Here is a 16822-nt window from a genome sequence, read left to right as displayed (position 1 = left end):
TCATAGATAAGTAGTATAACTTTTGGATGCCATTACTGCTTTTTTTTTTTGCAACGAATACACGGCCTCCAATTCCAGGCGCAAACACAACCACTGACTGACATATATATGCTTCAGAAGTTCAGATTGAATTAGTAGCAAGTCAGAGTTCATATGCCTTACGGGTTCCTCTTTGGTACTACTAGTATCTTTCTACAACGATTACGATCAGGAATTGTTCCGGATTTCTATGTGCACACGGGTTTCTCCGTGCGTTTGGATGTTTTCTCCTATATAAACCATTACGATCACAAATCGTTTTGCCTTCTGTTTAATTTAAAGTTAGATAGATTTCGTTGAGTAGAGTCTCAAATCTTGGCCCCTGTCCTCTAGTTCTTCGGCGCCCGCAGACCTCCGTTCCGGCGAGGGCCCGGAGATGACTAGCTGCTGCAGCCCGTGCCTACACCCCCAAACCCAGGCAAGTGAGGATGGAGCCGGAGTGACCCGCCTGCCCGCGGCGGCTGCCTCCCTACCAGACAGCGATGATCTCCTCTGGGAGATCCTCCTACGCCTCCCGCCTCAGCCGTCCTCTCTCCCGCGCGCCTCCGCAGTTTGCAAGCGCTGGCGGGGCATTCTCACTGACCCCAAGTTCCACCGCCAGTTCTATGCACACCACCAGAAAACTCCCCTCCTCGGCCTCTTCTCCTGGAGCTGCCAGGATATCAAGTTCATCCCCATCCTTGACCCACCAGACAGCATACCTCGGCAGCGATTCGATCTTGGTCCCAACGGCAACAGCAACAGTGCCCGCCATTCCTCCATGCTCGATTGCCGCCATGGTCTCGTACTCATCAAACACTGGCTGCGGAAAGCGGTTGCTGTGTGCGACCCCATCACCGGCGAGCATTACCATGTGGCCATTCCTCCGGATTTCGATTTGTACTATCTAAAGGGGGCGGTGCAGTGTGCCGCGACCGAACTTGGCCATGTGCACGGCGGCTGCCACTCTAGCCCTTTCAAGGTGGTTCTGCTCTCCAAGTGCCAAATAGACAATCGACAAATTGCTTGTGTTTACTCCTCGGAGACTGGCGTATGGGGAAATCTCATCTCAACAGAGGCCTGGTGTGTGCTTCTTGCTAAACCTCCGGTCCTTATTGGTAATTGTCTTTACTGGTTGTCCACAGACGAAGACATACTTGACTTTGATTTGGATGAAAACACCCTATCTGGGATCATGGGACCTCCCGTTACAATTGATACTGTCCATGCAAACCACCAAATCATCGAAGCTGAGGATGGCGATCTTGGGTATGCCGTGTTGTCTAATCTTAGCTTCCAAATATGGCACAGGAACGTCAATGGTCATGGCGTTTCCACATGGATGCCATGGAAGACCATTGAAATGCACCCAATTCTTTCTCAGAAAGAGGGAGTGTGGGGACAACTGCTGGGGTATGATGAGGATACTGAGGTTATGTTTATAGATGTTCACTTCAGTGTCTACATGGTTCATATTAAGTCAATGCAATCCAACAAGCTTTATAAATCCCTCCGTACTACAGAAACTCAATTCGACTCCCGGGTGCGTATCTATTATTCTTTCAAGAGTTTCTATACACCAGGTGATTCCCATGCATAGTCCTTATATTGTAGGAGTAACATAATCTGGTTCCCTTTTGTACATAATTGCTCGAATACCTTCTTTCAGATTTTTAAATGTTCACTAACAAGTCCAGCTTACCAGTCCATTTGCTGGATTTTTTAACTGTATTTTTTTTTGTATGTTATCATTAGTTTGTCTTCATGAGTAAAGGGAGAGACTGCAGCTCAGTCGACTGAGATTTTATAAATCTCAGTCGCTGACGTCACTTAGTTATTAAGGCAGCTCTTACGAACGTGCTCAGTTTGCTGTTTGTTGTTTCGACGTTAGCTTGTAGCGAATTGCCTAGGGGCTCTTTGACATACTACAAACTAAAAGACCATGGAAGCTGGCACAATTATTTTTTTAAAACGTGAGGACCATGATTTACTTGTTACACCTTACATAAAGTATATAAGAGAAAAAAGAATAAATCTCCGTACTTGCATCTTTTTCACTGTAAAAAATAGAAAAATACTCAATTACAACCAGTGTGAAACTGGAAACTGCAACCCACACAGCTGCCACCCACATAAAACTACAAAAATTTTAATTGCAAACTACATGCAACTGAAAAAAATCAAATACACCCTTGTGCAACGAGAAGATATTATTAGTTGCGACTCACATGCAACTGTCAAATTCTCAGTTGCGACCCACATGTAATTAAGAAAATCTCAATTGTGATCCATATGCAACTGGAAAAAATACCTATTACACTCTTTGCAACAAGAAAATCACAATTGCGACTCACGTGCAACTGAAAAATTCCCAGTTGTGACCCACATGCAACTAAGAAAATCTCAATTGCGTCCCACATGCAACTGGAAAAAATATCCATTACACTCTTTGTAACAAGAAAATCTCAGTTACGACCAACATGCAACCGAAAAATTCCCAGTTGCGACCTACATGCAACTAAGAAAATCTCAATTGAGACCCACATGCAACTGGAAAAAATATCCATTACACTCTTTGCAACAAAAAAAAGTCTGTACAACCCACATGCAAGTGTAAAAATATATGTTACACCCTGTGCAGCTGGAAAATCTCAGTTACAACCCAAATGCAAAATCAAAAAATCTCAGTTGCGAGCCACATGCAACTGTTACGACCTATGTGCAACTGAAAAAAAGTCTGCGACTAGGAAAAATCTTAATTATGACCCACATGCAACAGGGAGAAATCACACTTACGATCCACATGCAACTCGAAAAAATCTCGAATAATCACGTAATTCAATAGTCCAGATTTTTTCTTAGCTACAACACATGTGTTGCTTTTTTTTAAAAAAAAAGAGCAACATCAAAGCACACAAAAAGAAAAGAAAAAATATGCTAAATTACACAGTACAGATGCATTGTAAAGAAGCAGAGGAAAGGAGCACATGACAAAAGCAACAGCGCATAGTTGCGGCAGCCCATGGCCAAAAATGTCAGCGTGCAGCCCATGTAGAAAAAGTATGATGGTAAAACAGGAAGCTTGCACAAATCTTGATGTACTTAATCTAATGGAGGATGAGGTGACTGAGATTTAATAAATCTCAGTCGCCTGATTTCTAGCAATTCCGAAAAATAATGTCTTCCGTTGAAGCCATACCTTCTGAAATCATATTTATTTTATGTGAACACAAATGATATTGTTTTTGCCACTTGTCGAAGACCACCCTGCAAGTGACTACCACATTCGTAGAACTCAAAAAGAAATTGCATCTAAGCAGGTTCAGTTTATTGAAAACTGCATACGCAAAACATATAAAAACACAGCTGACATATTTAATCTTGTATGCTGGACATGAAGAAGATGAGTTTACATGAGATAAATTCTAGACCATGTCTTGGTTCTTAGCAGCTAAATTCCTTGTGATGAAGTAGCTAAGCATACAGTTTTCGAAAACCCGATTCCTTGCATTTATAATAGATGGTAGTTTTTCTATCTGTTGCTAGATGAGAAGCGGGTAAAATGAGAGTTCTGGAAATGAGTTATTTTGCACAAGTTATATATGTTAGCTCGTCTGTGTAGCTGACTCACTGTTGCCTTATACTATCCATTTGTCTTTTTCTTTGAACTGTTGCTACTTGTCTGACTTCTTATGCTTCTAGGCATAGCTATTCCTGGTGAGTTTGATGTAGCTGAAATCTTGCACAATACGTAGGATGACTTCTTTGATGTGATATGTGCTGAAATGGTTCAGTGGGTAAGATCTTTTTTTGAATATAGCATGAGAGATTTGGATTGCTTGATTTTGTCTATGGAAAATATGGCTGCCAACACTCACAAACTACTGTCCATTTGGCTATATGTATTTACACATGTGAATAAGAGAGAAAACTTAAAATGATGGTGACCCAAAATAACATGACTCCGTTTTTGGTTCGTAGCATTCTCCCTTCATAATCTATAATCTGAAAGAAATATATTGGCCCTTTCCTTTTGGCTTCAACTTGGGCAGAAACCAACTTCTGCTTAGCTTGCCAAAGAACTCGTGTGGGGAGAAGCTCTAAACAAATCAATAGTCCATTTTGTTATCATTAGTTTATTACAAACATCAATTGCAGCATTCATATCCCATCCTAACAAAATATAGAGTCCAATGGCTTCAAGGATTTATTTGTTCTCATATGTATTCGTAGGAGAGGTATCCATAAATATGTGCCACTACCTCTTCAAGATCTGCTCTTTGTTCTGATGTGCTGAAAATAATTGTATTTCTCCAGGTGATGGAATGGCTGCTGCAGTTCTCACTGAGTCTGTTGCATTGCATCTCGGTGGTGGGCAATGTTTATATTTCTTACCGTGCCTTAGTATAGCCAAGTTTTCTAATGTAGTAATATGTTCTGAGTACCTAATTGTGGGAATTTGAGCTTCCCCAGATATCATGCAAGTCGGATTCCGTTCACTAGTGGAAAAGAGGCATTTCGTCCCAAGCAAATGTCCCCGTTTTGAACCAAACCGGGACAAATGGGGGGCACTGGTCCCGGTTCATCATGAAAACCCTTTAGTCCCGGTTCGTTTGGACCCTTTAGTCCCCTAATACGAAGGGGGACTAAAGGGTTTTTTTGCCTCCCCATGCACACACACACACACACGCACGCACGCACGCACGCACGCACGCACACGCACACACACACACACACACACACACACACACACACACACACACACACCCCTCCCCCGTGGATCGCCTTTTTTAACACTGTAAAATATAAAAGAAAATTATAGAAAATTCAAAAAATAAAATCTTTTCAGATTCTTGTATGTTATGCAACCTACTATTAGGGAAAATTAACAAATTTGAGTTTTCATTTTTTTTGCAAAAAAGGTTTGAAAAATGGTAAAACCGCATTAACTTTTGCATACGACGTCGGAAAAAAACGTGTAATATATCAAAATCATCGTGGGGAAAAGTTACGTCCGAATTCACCTGGGTTTACCCGGTTAGCCAATTTTTAAATTCTCAAAATTCCAAATGAAAATATGAAAGCAGGAAGATTTTAGTTTTTGCCAGAAATTCGGAATTTTATATTTTTAAATTTTTTAAAATAATAATTACATCATGCATAAAGATTACTATTACTTAACCATAAAGTTAGCCAATTTTTAGATTTTCAAATTTTCAAGTTTGGCAAAAAAATATTAAAAAATAATAAATTAAAAAACTATTATAATACAAATTAAAAAAATTAAAATTGTAATACCATTACCACAACATGTTATTACGTCTTTAGTTTTGTTTATTAAAATAATTATTTGTAATTCGAATAATAAATAAGTGTGACATCGACCAACATGTTAATAGGATTGATATGATACTAGTATCACAACATGCGCACGAAGCACTTGGAAGCGGGATGGGAAAGGAACTTGGAAGTTAAGCGTGCTAGTGCTGGAGTAGTGGGAGGATGGGTGACCGAGCAGGGAAGTTGGACCAAAGGTAAGTAATTTGACTATTGATTAAGCGTAGTTAGAGATTAAGTGTAGTTAGAAACTAAACTAGTTAAATAACTGAAATACTAGAAATTCTGAAAATAGAAAAAAAGAGGAGTGAAAAATAATTGGACATAACCAAATGGATTAAAAAAATAACGAAATAATCTTTAGTCCCGGTTCGTGTTACAAACCGGGACTAAAGGTTATTTTCCTCGATGCGCGCCAGCAGCCCACGTGGCGGGACCAATAGTCCCGGTTTGTTTTACAACCGGGACTAAAAGGGAGGACCTTTAGTACCGCCTAATTGGTCCCGGTTTGAAAACCGGGACTAAAGGTCCAAACGAACCGGGATTACATGCCCGTTTTCCACTAGTGGTTGTATTTTTTATTTTTTACATGGTTGTTCTTGGCAGCACTTATCCTTAGCCATGAGAGTTTAAGTCCCAACTATGACCTAAATTTATATGTTTTTGTATGCTCCCCAGCTGTGTTTTGACAAGTATATCGTCACCATTGATCTAATGTGGAATTACACATCATCCAGTACTGCTATGTTACTGTTCATGCTATATAATTAATATTTGGCTATCCAAATGAATCCGACCTGACACATAGGGTTTTAGTTCCATTTTCACGTCTGCATGCATGACTGAACTTAGTGTAGCTGAAACTAGGAATGTTGTTACTGGACAGAGTCAGACTTGACAAGTTCTTAACCCGCAGACTGAGGTTACTACCGTCGTTCATGTTAGAGATATAAAACAGCTTCTCCTCGTACGTGTCCTGTACCTCCTCGTACGTATATCGTACGATTACCAAACTCTGTAAACGCTACGCTCGGGGCTTTTCCGAAGCAATATAACACGTAACCCGATCCTCGAATAAGGTAGTCGGTTCCGCTAAGGTTTTCCACATGGTATCAGAGCAGCTCCTCCACCTGACCTAGCTCTTGCATAAACACCACCGCCGCTGATCTCAGCCGCCGCCGCCACATCAAGCCTCGCCGCCGCCGCTGCTATACATAGCCGCCGCTGCCACATCAAGTCCAGCCATTGCCGCAGGATTTCCTGCCACCGCTGCCCTCAAAACTACAAACCCTATACACAAGACAAAAACCCAAAACCCAAAACCAATCTCTCTCTGCCGCCGCCGTCATCTTGACCGCCGCCATACTAAGATCGAGCAAACAAACCCAAAAACCCTGCCGCTGCAGTACTCCTGTCGCCACAACCAAACCCCATGGCCTCTTCTTCCTCGTCGACGACGGCTCTGGCCGCTACCCTTGGTGCTCCTCCCACTCAACTTCTCACCCGCGAAAACTTTCTGGTTTGGAAAGCTCTGGTTGTTCCAGCCCTTCGCGGTGCTCGTCTCTTGGAGCTGGTAGAAGGCGCTGACAAAGCACCAGATGAAGAGATCGAGGTAGAAGACTCCAGCAACAAGAAAGTCATTGTCGAAAACCCTGAGTATTCCACCTGGATTGCTCATGATCAGCAGGTCCTCCGCTGGCTTTTGAACGCCTTGTCTCCAGATGTCCTTGTTCATGTCATCGGATTGGACACGTCTGCCAAAGTCTGGGATGCACTCAATGCTCATGTATCGGCTGCTTCCAAATCTCGAGTGCAACAGCTGCGCGGTGCACTCAATGACACCAAGAAGAATGATCTCTCCGCCGAGAAGTACTTTGCAAAGATGAAAACCCTTGCCTCTGAACTTGCCACTGCGGGTAAACCACTGGATGATGATGAGCTCATATGGTATGTTATCAATGGTCTTGGAAGTCCCTAAAACAATCTCATCACCGCAGTTCGTGCAAACCCTACCACCTCTTTGTCCGATCTTTTTGATCAGGTCCAAGCCTATGATCGTCTGCACAAAACTGATGAAATCAGGTTCTCATCGTCAGCCAATGTGGCACGCCGTGGTGGCCCTCCCCCTCGCGGCCAGGAACCCCCTCCTTGCGGACAAGAGTATTGGCATGATGACCGTGGCCAGGATCGCTGGCGTGACAATGATCGTGGCCAGGATCGTTGGCGTGATGATCGGTTCCGTCAAAGCTATGATGATCGTGACCGTGGGTGTGGTGATGACCGTGCTCGGCAGCAAGATCGCCGTGATGATCGTGATTGTGGTCGCCGTGATGGAGGAGGCTACCAAGGTCGCCGGTATGATGATGACCTTCCACGCCACCGCAATGATGGAGACAATCATGGGGGCCCTCGACGTCAGCCCACTCCGTTTGTCGACACTACCTACCAAATCTGAAGCATCCATGGACTTCATGCAAAAGAGTGCTGGTGGCGCTATGGTGATGACCGTGGTGACAATGGTGATCGTAGCAACAAGGGGGGGCAACTTTGCTTCCCCGGGAGTTGATACAAATTGGTATTATGACACAGGAGCTACTGATCACATCACAGGAGAATTGAACAAGCTCACTACCCATGACACCTACAATGGGCACGATCGTGTTCGTACAGCTGAAGGCACAGGTATGCACATTAGTCACATTAGTCATTCAGTTTTGCGCACTCCTCATAATTATTTTAATCTTAATGACATCCTCCATGTTCCAAGTGCATCAAAAAATCTCTTATCAGTGCATAGGTTTACTCTTGATAACCATGTATATATTTAATTTCATCCTTTCTTCTTTTTGATCAAGGACCAAGCGAAGAATCCTGTTTAGAGGTCCCTTCTATGGAGGTCTTTATCCCTTGATACCTATCTCCAATGTGTCCTCCAAGCATGCTTTCATCACAATAAAGCCGTCATCTTCTACATGGCGTCGTCATCTAGGACATCCGTCTTCATTTATTGTTCAGCAAGTTCTTAGGAGAAATAAAGTAGCTTACACCTCAATGATCACTCCATATGTTTGTGACTCTTGTCAACTAGCTAAGAGTCACTAGTTACCATACCCCACTTCCACCAGTAGATCTACTATTCCACTGGAACAAGTTTTTTCTGATGTATGGGGCCATGCTCCTCTCTCTGTTGGGAAACATGCCTATTATGTAAGCTTCATCGATGATTTTAGAAAGTTTACTTGGATATATTTTCTTAGAAGCGTTTTGATGTTCATCAAGCTTTTCTTCAGTTTCAACAATATGTTGAGCGCAAATTCGATAGAAAAATTGTCACCATGCAAACTGATTGGGGAGGGGACTATGAAAAACTTAACAGCTTTTTTAAACAAGTTGGCATCTCTCAACATGTCTCATGTCCTCATGCCCATCAACAAAAAGGCTCCGCTGAAAGAAAACATCGTCACATAGTTGAAGCTAGTCTTGCTTTGCTTGCCAATGCATCCATGCCCTTAAAATATTGGGATGAAGCCTTTCTCACAGCCACCTTTCTTAATTATAAACCTTTCTCCCTAGTAAATTCATTGATTCTGATACTCCTGTTGAAAGGCTTCTTCATGTTACACCGAACTATGATGCTCTTCAAACTTTTGGTTGTGCATGTTGGCCCAATCTTCGACCCTACAACACACGCAAATTTTCCTTTCGTTCAAAACGATGTGTCTTTCTTGGTTGTAGTCCTCTTCACAAAGGTGTAAAATGTCTAGATATATCTACAGGACGTGTCTACATATCTCGTGATGTTGTTTTTGATGAAAATGTGTTCCCGTTTGCTTCCCTTCATCCAAATGCCGGTGCACTCCTTCGGAAGGAAATTCTTCTCCTTCCCACCACTTCATCTAGTTTGTCTAAGGGTGCGCCACAAACTGGTGATCATGTGTTTCCTATTGTGCCTATTACTGATGTCTTACATGCGGATGAAGAAACAGGAAAAAAATTTGAGTGAAAATGGTGCAGAAATGACCTCAAATGAGCAAGAAGCGAATTCTGGAGAAGAGGACGAACTGGGCACGCACTCTCATGCAGATTTACCTCGTACCTCGCCTGCAGCGCTGGTTGATCCCGAGGAGGATCCTCGCACTGCCCCCGAAGTCCCATCATCCACCCCGGTGAGTTCCCGCGCGCTCCGTGTCTACACACGTCAGGATCGGTCACCGTCAAGGGGCCCGCCGCAGACCCATGCCTGATATACTCCGTCCCCGACCGGCCATGTGGGCAGCAGTAGGGCTGCTCCTGGCTGCGACATCGCTCCCGACAGCGTCTGCAGCAACAGGCATGCCAGCTCCGAATCGGATGATGCCACGTCACCGACACCGTCAGGGCAATCATTGCCTCCTGATGATCCCGAGGAAGAATCTGCTGCTCAAGATTCTGATGGAAATTCGCCTGGATCCTCTGTGCAATCTCCACGTGCTGCACCACATGTGGCCCACATGCAAACTAGGCTACAAAAAGGTATCAAACACCCCAATATTTATACGGATGGTACTGTGCGATATGGTTTACTTGTGTCTACATATGAACCACGTTCCATGTCTGACGCTCTTGGAGATCCTCACTAGCGCCAATCAATGGAGGAAGAACATGATGCTTTGCTTAAAAATAATACTTGGCACTTGGTTCCCTCAAGCTCTAGTCGAAATCTGATAGATTGCAATCAAGAAACGAGTAGATGGCACTATTGATAGGTACAAAGTTCGTCTCGTTGCAAAAGGTTTTAAACACTGATATGGTATTGACTATGAAGATACTTTTAGTCCTGTCGTGAAGGCAGCTACTATTAGAACACTGTTGGCTATTTCAGATTCTAGGGATTGGAATTTGCGATAGCTACATGTCAAGAACATGTTTCTACATGGTGTTCTAGAGGAGGAAGTCTATATGAAACAGCCACCTGGTTTTGAAAACCCAATGCTCCTGATCATGTTTGCAAACTTGACAAAGCTTTGTATGGCTTGAAGCAAGCCCCACGCGCATGGTATTCTCGTCTTAGTTCAAAATTGCATGATATTGGTTTTGTTCCTTCAAAGGCAGACACCTCTTTGTTTCTTTTTCAAAGAGGAGGAGTTACTATCTATATTCTGATTTATGTTGATGATATAATAGTTACTAGTTCCTCTGATGATGCTATTTCTGCTTTGCTTCGAGAGTTGACTGAAAATTTTGCTATCAAAGATCTTGGTGAGCTACATTATTTTCTAGGCATTGAAGTGAAGAGGTCTTCGAATAGTTTGTTGTTAACACAAGAAAAGTATGCATCTGATATGCTCAGTAAACTTGGTATGACAGAATGTAAGTCTGCCCCTACACCCTTGTCTACTACTGATCCTCTGTCTCTTGTTGTTGGGGATCCTCTTGGTTTAGACGACAGTACAAAATACAGAAGTATTGCTGGAGGTTTGCAATATCTTATCTTACTAGACCAGATTTGGCTTTATTAGTTAACAAAGTATGTCAGTTTCTTCATGCTCCAACCACTGATCGTTGGACTGCAGTCAAGAGAATAATGCGCTATCTCAAAGATACAATTAGCATTGGCATAACTTTTTAGCCCTCTACCTCTTAGGTTGCCAAATCCGGCCCAGAAACAGCGCAGGTTCAGCCCAACTCCCCCTTAGGTTGACGTGGAATCTTGGGGCGAGATTCCTTGTTAGTGGTGTCGATTGTAACGGTCCCGGGCAGGTATGAAGATATGTTCGATGAAGACGACGCTAGCAAGGTTACCCTTCCGGCTTGGCCTGGGCAGGGTTATGGACGCCATTGTTTATCTTCAGGACTCTTAGTCCAATTTGTATCTTGTCCGTACTCGGACATATTTGATCTTCTGTATGATTTGGATCTTATGTTGTATATTTGTATCTTGACTCGTTGGAGTCGTTGTTGTAATATATCTGTATCTTGTGGGCTCTATTGTAATCATGTTGTAATGTTACCTCTCGTGATTGATTCCACCCGCATCGCGTGCATGCATCGGCGTGTACGAGGCGCTTGGTGGTGCGTCTCTAAAATTGATATCGTGCGGATTTCGGCGGGTTCGCTGGGATCTTCATGGTACCGGTTTTGGGGCGTCACATACCTCTACACTTCTTAGTGCTTTTTCAGATGCAGATTGGGATGGATGCTTGGATGATAGGCGCTCTACTGGAGGTTTTGCTGTCTTCTTAGGACCAAACTTGATTTCTTGGAGTGCCAGAAAACAAGCCACTATCTGAAGATCAAGTACAAAAGCAGAGTATAAGTCACTGGCTAATGCCACAGCTGACATGATGTGGGTTGAAGCTTTTCTTAAAGAACTTGGAGTTAAACTAAAAGAGAAGCCATGTCTTTGGTGTGATAATTTGGGTGCTATGTTCTTATCTGCAAATCCAGTTTTTCATGCTCACACAAAACATATTGAGATGGATTTTCATTTTGGTTGAGAAAGAGTTGCTGCAAAGAAGTTGACCATCAAGTTTATTTCTAGCAAGGATCAGGTTGCAGATGGTTTCACTAAGACTCTTCCTGTTAAGAATCTTTATGAGTTTAAGCATAACCTAAATCTTGTACCAAGTTTAGATTAAGGTGGGCTGTTAGAGCATCCCCAACATGCGCATGATGACCCACAAGTATAGGGGGTGTATCGTAGTACTTTCGATAAATAAGAGTGTCAAACCCAACGAGGAGCAGAAGGTGTTGACAAGCAGTTTCGATGAAGGATTCACTGTAAATGCTCACAGACAAGTATTCAGGGGGTTTTGATATAGCAGATAAATAAAGTACAAGTAAGTAAAATGCAAGAGTAATAATTGCAGCGAGTGGCCCAATCCTTTTTAGCACAAAGGACAAGCCGGTTTGTTTACTTATAATGACCAAACGTTCTTGAGGACTGATGCTAGCACGCAATCGTCGGGCCCGTTGGGAAACCCCAAGAGGAAGGTATGATGCGTACAACGGCAAGTTTTCCCCAGTAAGAAACCAAGGTTTATCGAACCAGTAGGAGCCAAGAAGCACGTTGAAGGTTGATGGCGGCAAAGTGTAGTGCGGCGCAACACCAGGGATTCCGGCGCCAACGTGGAACCTGCACAACACAACCAAAGTACTTTGTCCCAACGTAACAGTGAGATTGTCAATCTCACCGGCTTGCTGTAACAAAGGATTAGATGTATAGTGTGGATGATGATGTTTGCAGAGAACAGTAGAACGAGTATTGCAGTAGATTGTATTCGATGTAAAAGAATGGACCGGGGTCCACAGTTCACTAGAGGTGTCTCTCCCATAAGAATAAGCATGTTGGGTGAACAAATTACAGTTGGGCAATTGACAAATAGAGAGGGCATGACCATGCACATACATGTTATGATGAGTAGTGTGAGATTTAATTGGGCATTACGACAAAGTACATAGACCGCTATCCAGCATGCATCTATGCCTAAAAAGTCCACCTTCAGGTTATCATCCGAACCCCCTCCAGTATTAAGTTGCAAACAACAGACAATTGCATTAAGTATGGTGCGTAATGTAATCAATAAATATATCCTTAGACATAGCATTGATGTTTTATCCCTAGTGGCAACAACACATCCACAACCTTAGAACTTTCTGTCACTGTCCCAGATTTAATGGAGGCATGAACCCACTATCGAGCATAAATACTCCCTCTTGGAGTTACAAGCAAAAACTTGGCCAGAGCCTCTACTAGCAACGGAGAGCATGCAAGATCATAAATGTGGTGACCCTGCATACCACTGCATGTTGTAGTATGCTAGTCGTTGATATAACATTCACGAAGTACCATTCCGCAAATATTACATCCCTCAGAGTAGTACAACAGAACATAGTAGGTCCATAACTCATTCATTAATATTACAATAATAATACACATATCGTCTCGGAGCTCCTCTTGGGTCCTAAGAGGGATACTCCTGGGTTCGAGGCGAACCCAACATAGCTTACAATATAGATGTCTCATTAAGTTGTACATTTATCCTCTCGAGCAGCTAAATCCTAAGAGTTCGGGCTGCTCGGCTACTACTACTACTACTTGATGTTTCTAGGCTTGGTCTCCTCCGGAAGCCTCCCCGGATCCGTAGACGATGAGGTAGTCTACGCCTTCGATACCTCCAGAGAGGTCTGGTTCTTCATAGCCGATGATCTCGGCTCCTTCAGTGTTGTCGTAGTCCTCCTCCAAACGATTCAGACAATCTAAGCAAGGGATTTAAGAGTGGTATGAGTACGAGCGTACTCAACAAGTTCATTATAGATAAGAGGTGTTTAATGCACTAGCTACGATATTAGACCAGAAAGTCTAATACCAATGCAAGTTTTGATAAACATTTCTTCAAGAGATTGCTTTTATTTCCAAGAGCTATGTCCGTCAGCCTTCACCGGTTTACTAGAACTTCATGGAGCTCCTTTCCGGCCGCGTTCGCAGTTCCATATCCCGGAACAGGGAGTGACAGGTCACAGTTCTTTACACTCTGCAGAGGTGTGTTGCTTTACTCATAAGAGATCTTAACCTTGGTGCCAACCGGGCAGCTATCCCGTCCACACTGCCGATGGTGTGAGGCCCGGTATAAGGTCATAGCCAATCATATTCCTCCGCTACCTCGCACACCCACCCTTTTGTAAGACTGTCTTCCCCTATATCCATGGTGAGACCGTTCCAGGCATTTGTTCTCCCCTATACCGGTTAAGGTAGACCGTTCCGAACAATTTCATATGCCCTCCCCTATCAATCATGGATAGACCGTTCCGGACATCTTACAATCCATCATAGACCGCATTACCGTGGGGACTTTAGGCTTCCCCAGCCTACCGCTTGTCCCTCAGGATACAAGTGTCTACGGCAAGCGCATCCGTTGATGTACAAGAGGTGGAAATACGATTGACTATTCCGTCCCACTCCAGATCTTATGGTTAACACGGTTATTACGGCACAAGAATCACTGGCGACATTTGTTGTTTAATCCTAGATGGATATAAACCCTTGCAATGGAACCTCCACCATATCAACACAATCCATGGTTCCATTGCCCACCACATAGTCATATTCATAGTTATGAAAGTAGTGGTTTTGGTTTTTATGCAATAGTGATAACCATAATACTTTGCAAGTAATTTGATAGAAATACTCAAATGATATGAGCAAGTGATGAACTTGCCTGAACACTGCAAAGTTTTGCAGTTGGAAGGTGTGGACTGACCCTTGTCCTCTGTCTCTGAAAAATAGCATCATTGTCCGATAAGGGCAATGGTTAAAGAAGCAGTTATGCATGATTCCAGTTTTAGGGTTTGTTCCCCCCTTCCGATGTCGTTGTTATTTCATGTGAGAGGTTAATACTAAGAACAACTTGGAGATTCTCTATTTAGGGTAAATACAACCTTGAAATATTGTCAAGGTGTTTTTATAGTCCAATAACATTAATGGACTTATTTTCTTTATTGAAAATAATATGTGTGATTTAAATCATTATTTAAATCATCAAATTAAGACTTATTCTTAATTATCTTCAAAAAATCTCTTTGATATTTTATTTCGATAGAGAATTTTATGCTGATTGATTTTCATATTTTTGATTTTTTTAGAGCCATATACTATTTTATAAAATTCTTTGAAATCCTCACTTATATGGTATTTTGGAAATGCCCAAATTGCCCCCGGGCCCACCTGTCAGGGTGAACCCGAGTGGGTTGGGCTCAACCCAGTTGGCCTGGTCCGGCCCACTCGGTCGCCCTCACTTCCTCTCTCTCTCTCTCTCTCCCTCGCGAACCCTAATCCCCGAGCTCTGGCGACGCGCGCGTTGCCGCCCCTTCGCCGAATTTCTCCGGCCAACTCCGGCCATAGCCGCCGGCGAGATGGGGTGCGTCTGAACCGCCGTTCGACGGTGCTTCAGATCCACCGAGCCGATTTGCTCTTCGTCGCCTCTTCGTGTCGCCCCCAACCTATTTGCGCGTCTGGCAGTGGAGATCCACGACGATCTCGTCGCCGCCGACGTTCCTGGAGCCGTGGCGCCGCCGTGGCTTCGCCATCGTGTGCGCGAGCTGCTGCGACACCACCATGGCCTGGCTTGGCCTGGCGCCGCCGTGCTTCGGCGCGTGCCACCGTGGCCGCCATGGCGTCACCGTTCTGCTCGACTCCAAGTAAGTGCGCCCCCTTCTGCTCCTCTTCTGTGCCTGTTCTTCTTCCTTTGCTAGCTCTCTTCTTTGTCTTTGTGCTTGCCTGCACACAAGAAAGCTGTTGTGCTCTTCTCAGCGCCATGGTGCCTGCTCTCTTTGTGCTAATTTCTTTGCGCTATGCTGTCTTTGCTTCTTTGTGTGAAATTGCTAAGCTATGTGCCTGTTAAAGCTTGCATTTCTTGCTAGAATTCTTCCCTGTGCCTCTGTTCTTGTTTCTATGCTTACCTGACACTCATGTGTATTCATATATGCTTCAATGGCTTAATTGCAGTATGCAATTCTTGCAAATTTGCAAGTGCCTGAGCTTCTGTGGCTAGTTCTGGTGCTCAAATTCATGAGCATGCTCATCTGAGCATTGCTGTTGGCTTAATGGTATGCTTCAGTGATGAGCACTAAGTGCTTTACTTGTTTATCATGATCCAGGGGTTCATCAAGTCTTTGATGTGCTTCTGGATACAATTATAAATCATCCATTTGATTATCTGTGAAGCAACTGTTGATTATGTGTGGCTATTTAATTATCTGGTTCGTGCTTTGCTGCTCAGTGATGCTCTAACATGTATTGGCATGCTATAGCAAGCCCTGATGATCATATGATCATTTCTTGTTTGTGAATTAGTGGGTGCCCCTCTCTGTGACTCACTGGTACTCATTCAGTGCTATTTGTGCTTCCTACAGACTTAGTCTGCAGGTGTCTTTGGTGCTTGTCCAAGCATCAGTGACTGTGTGCAATGATCCTTTGGATCATCTGCAAGACCCTGTGCATCAGTAGCTTATCTGTTTCATTTATCTGCTTAATTTGCCTTGTAATTTGGATAAATGATGTGAACTGTGACACAGTGATGATCATATCAATTGATTTGCTTGGGCTAGAGGGATGCCAACAATTGTTGGGGACCCTAGCCCACTCTGAACCCACTTGGGTGATGATGCATGTGTAAGGCTTAACTGTTTGGATTGGTTGTGTGGTTGAGGTAACCCTGACAGTAAATCCTTGCTGTTAGGGTGGCTCCCACCTGTTTTGGCTTGTTGTGGCTCACTAGATGCTCTCTGGGTGATCCTTTTGTTGGATTGCCAGTAACTTTTGATGTTGAAATCAAATAGACAAGGATTTGTCTAATGTCTGATGGCCTTAGCTAGCTGTAGGTGCTAAGTAATTCTGGCTAACTATGTAGGATTATTACCTTGCTGGATATCTTTGGTTATGCCATTGCTTTGGCATACTCAATGTTCCCAGGTGACTTCCTATTGGTTT

At 43.4% G+C, this 16822-nt stretch overlaps 1 protein-coding gene across 1 annotated transcript; it reads left to right on the top strand.

The window, feature by feature from the left end:
- The first annotated feature begins 415 nt into the window (after positions 1–415).
- LOC139838210 (uncharacterized) lies at positions 416–1618 on the top strand. The gene has a single exon (XM_071827589.1). The coding sequence runs from the start codon at positions 416–418 to the stop codon at positions 1616–1618; it is 1203 nt and encodes a 400-aa protein (XP_071683690.1).
- Positions 1619–16822: the final 15204 nt, after the last annotated feature.

The sequence above is a fragment of the Lolium perenne genome, chromosome 3 (genome assembly GCF_019359855.2).
Source record: "Lolium perenne isolate Kyuss_39 chromosome 3, Kyuss_2.0, whole genome shotgun sequence".
Taxonomy (NCBI): Eukaryota; Viridiplantae; Streptophyta; class Magnoliopsida; order Poales; family Poaceae; genus Lolium; species Lolium perenne.
The sequence above is the reverse complement of the archived record's forward strand: the minus strand, read 5'-3'. Positions and strand labels throughout refer to the sequence as shown.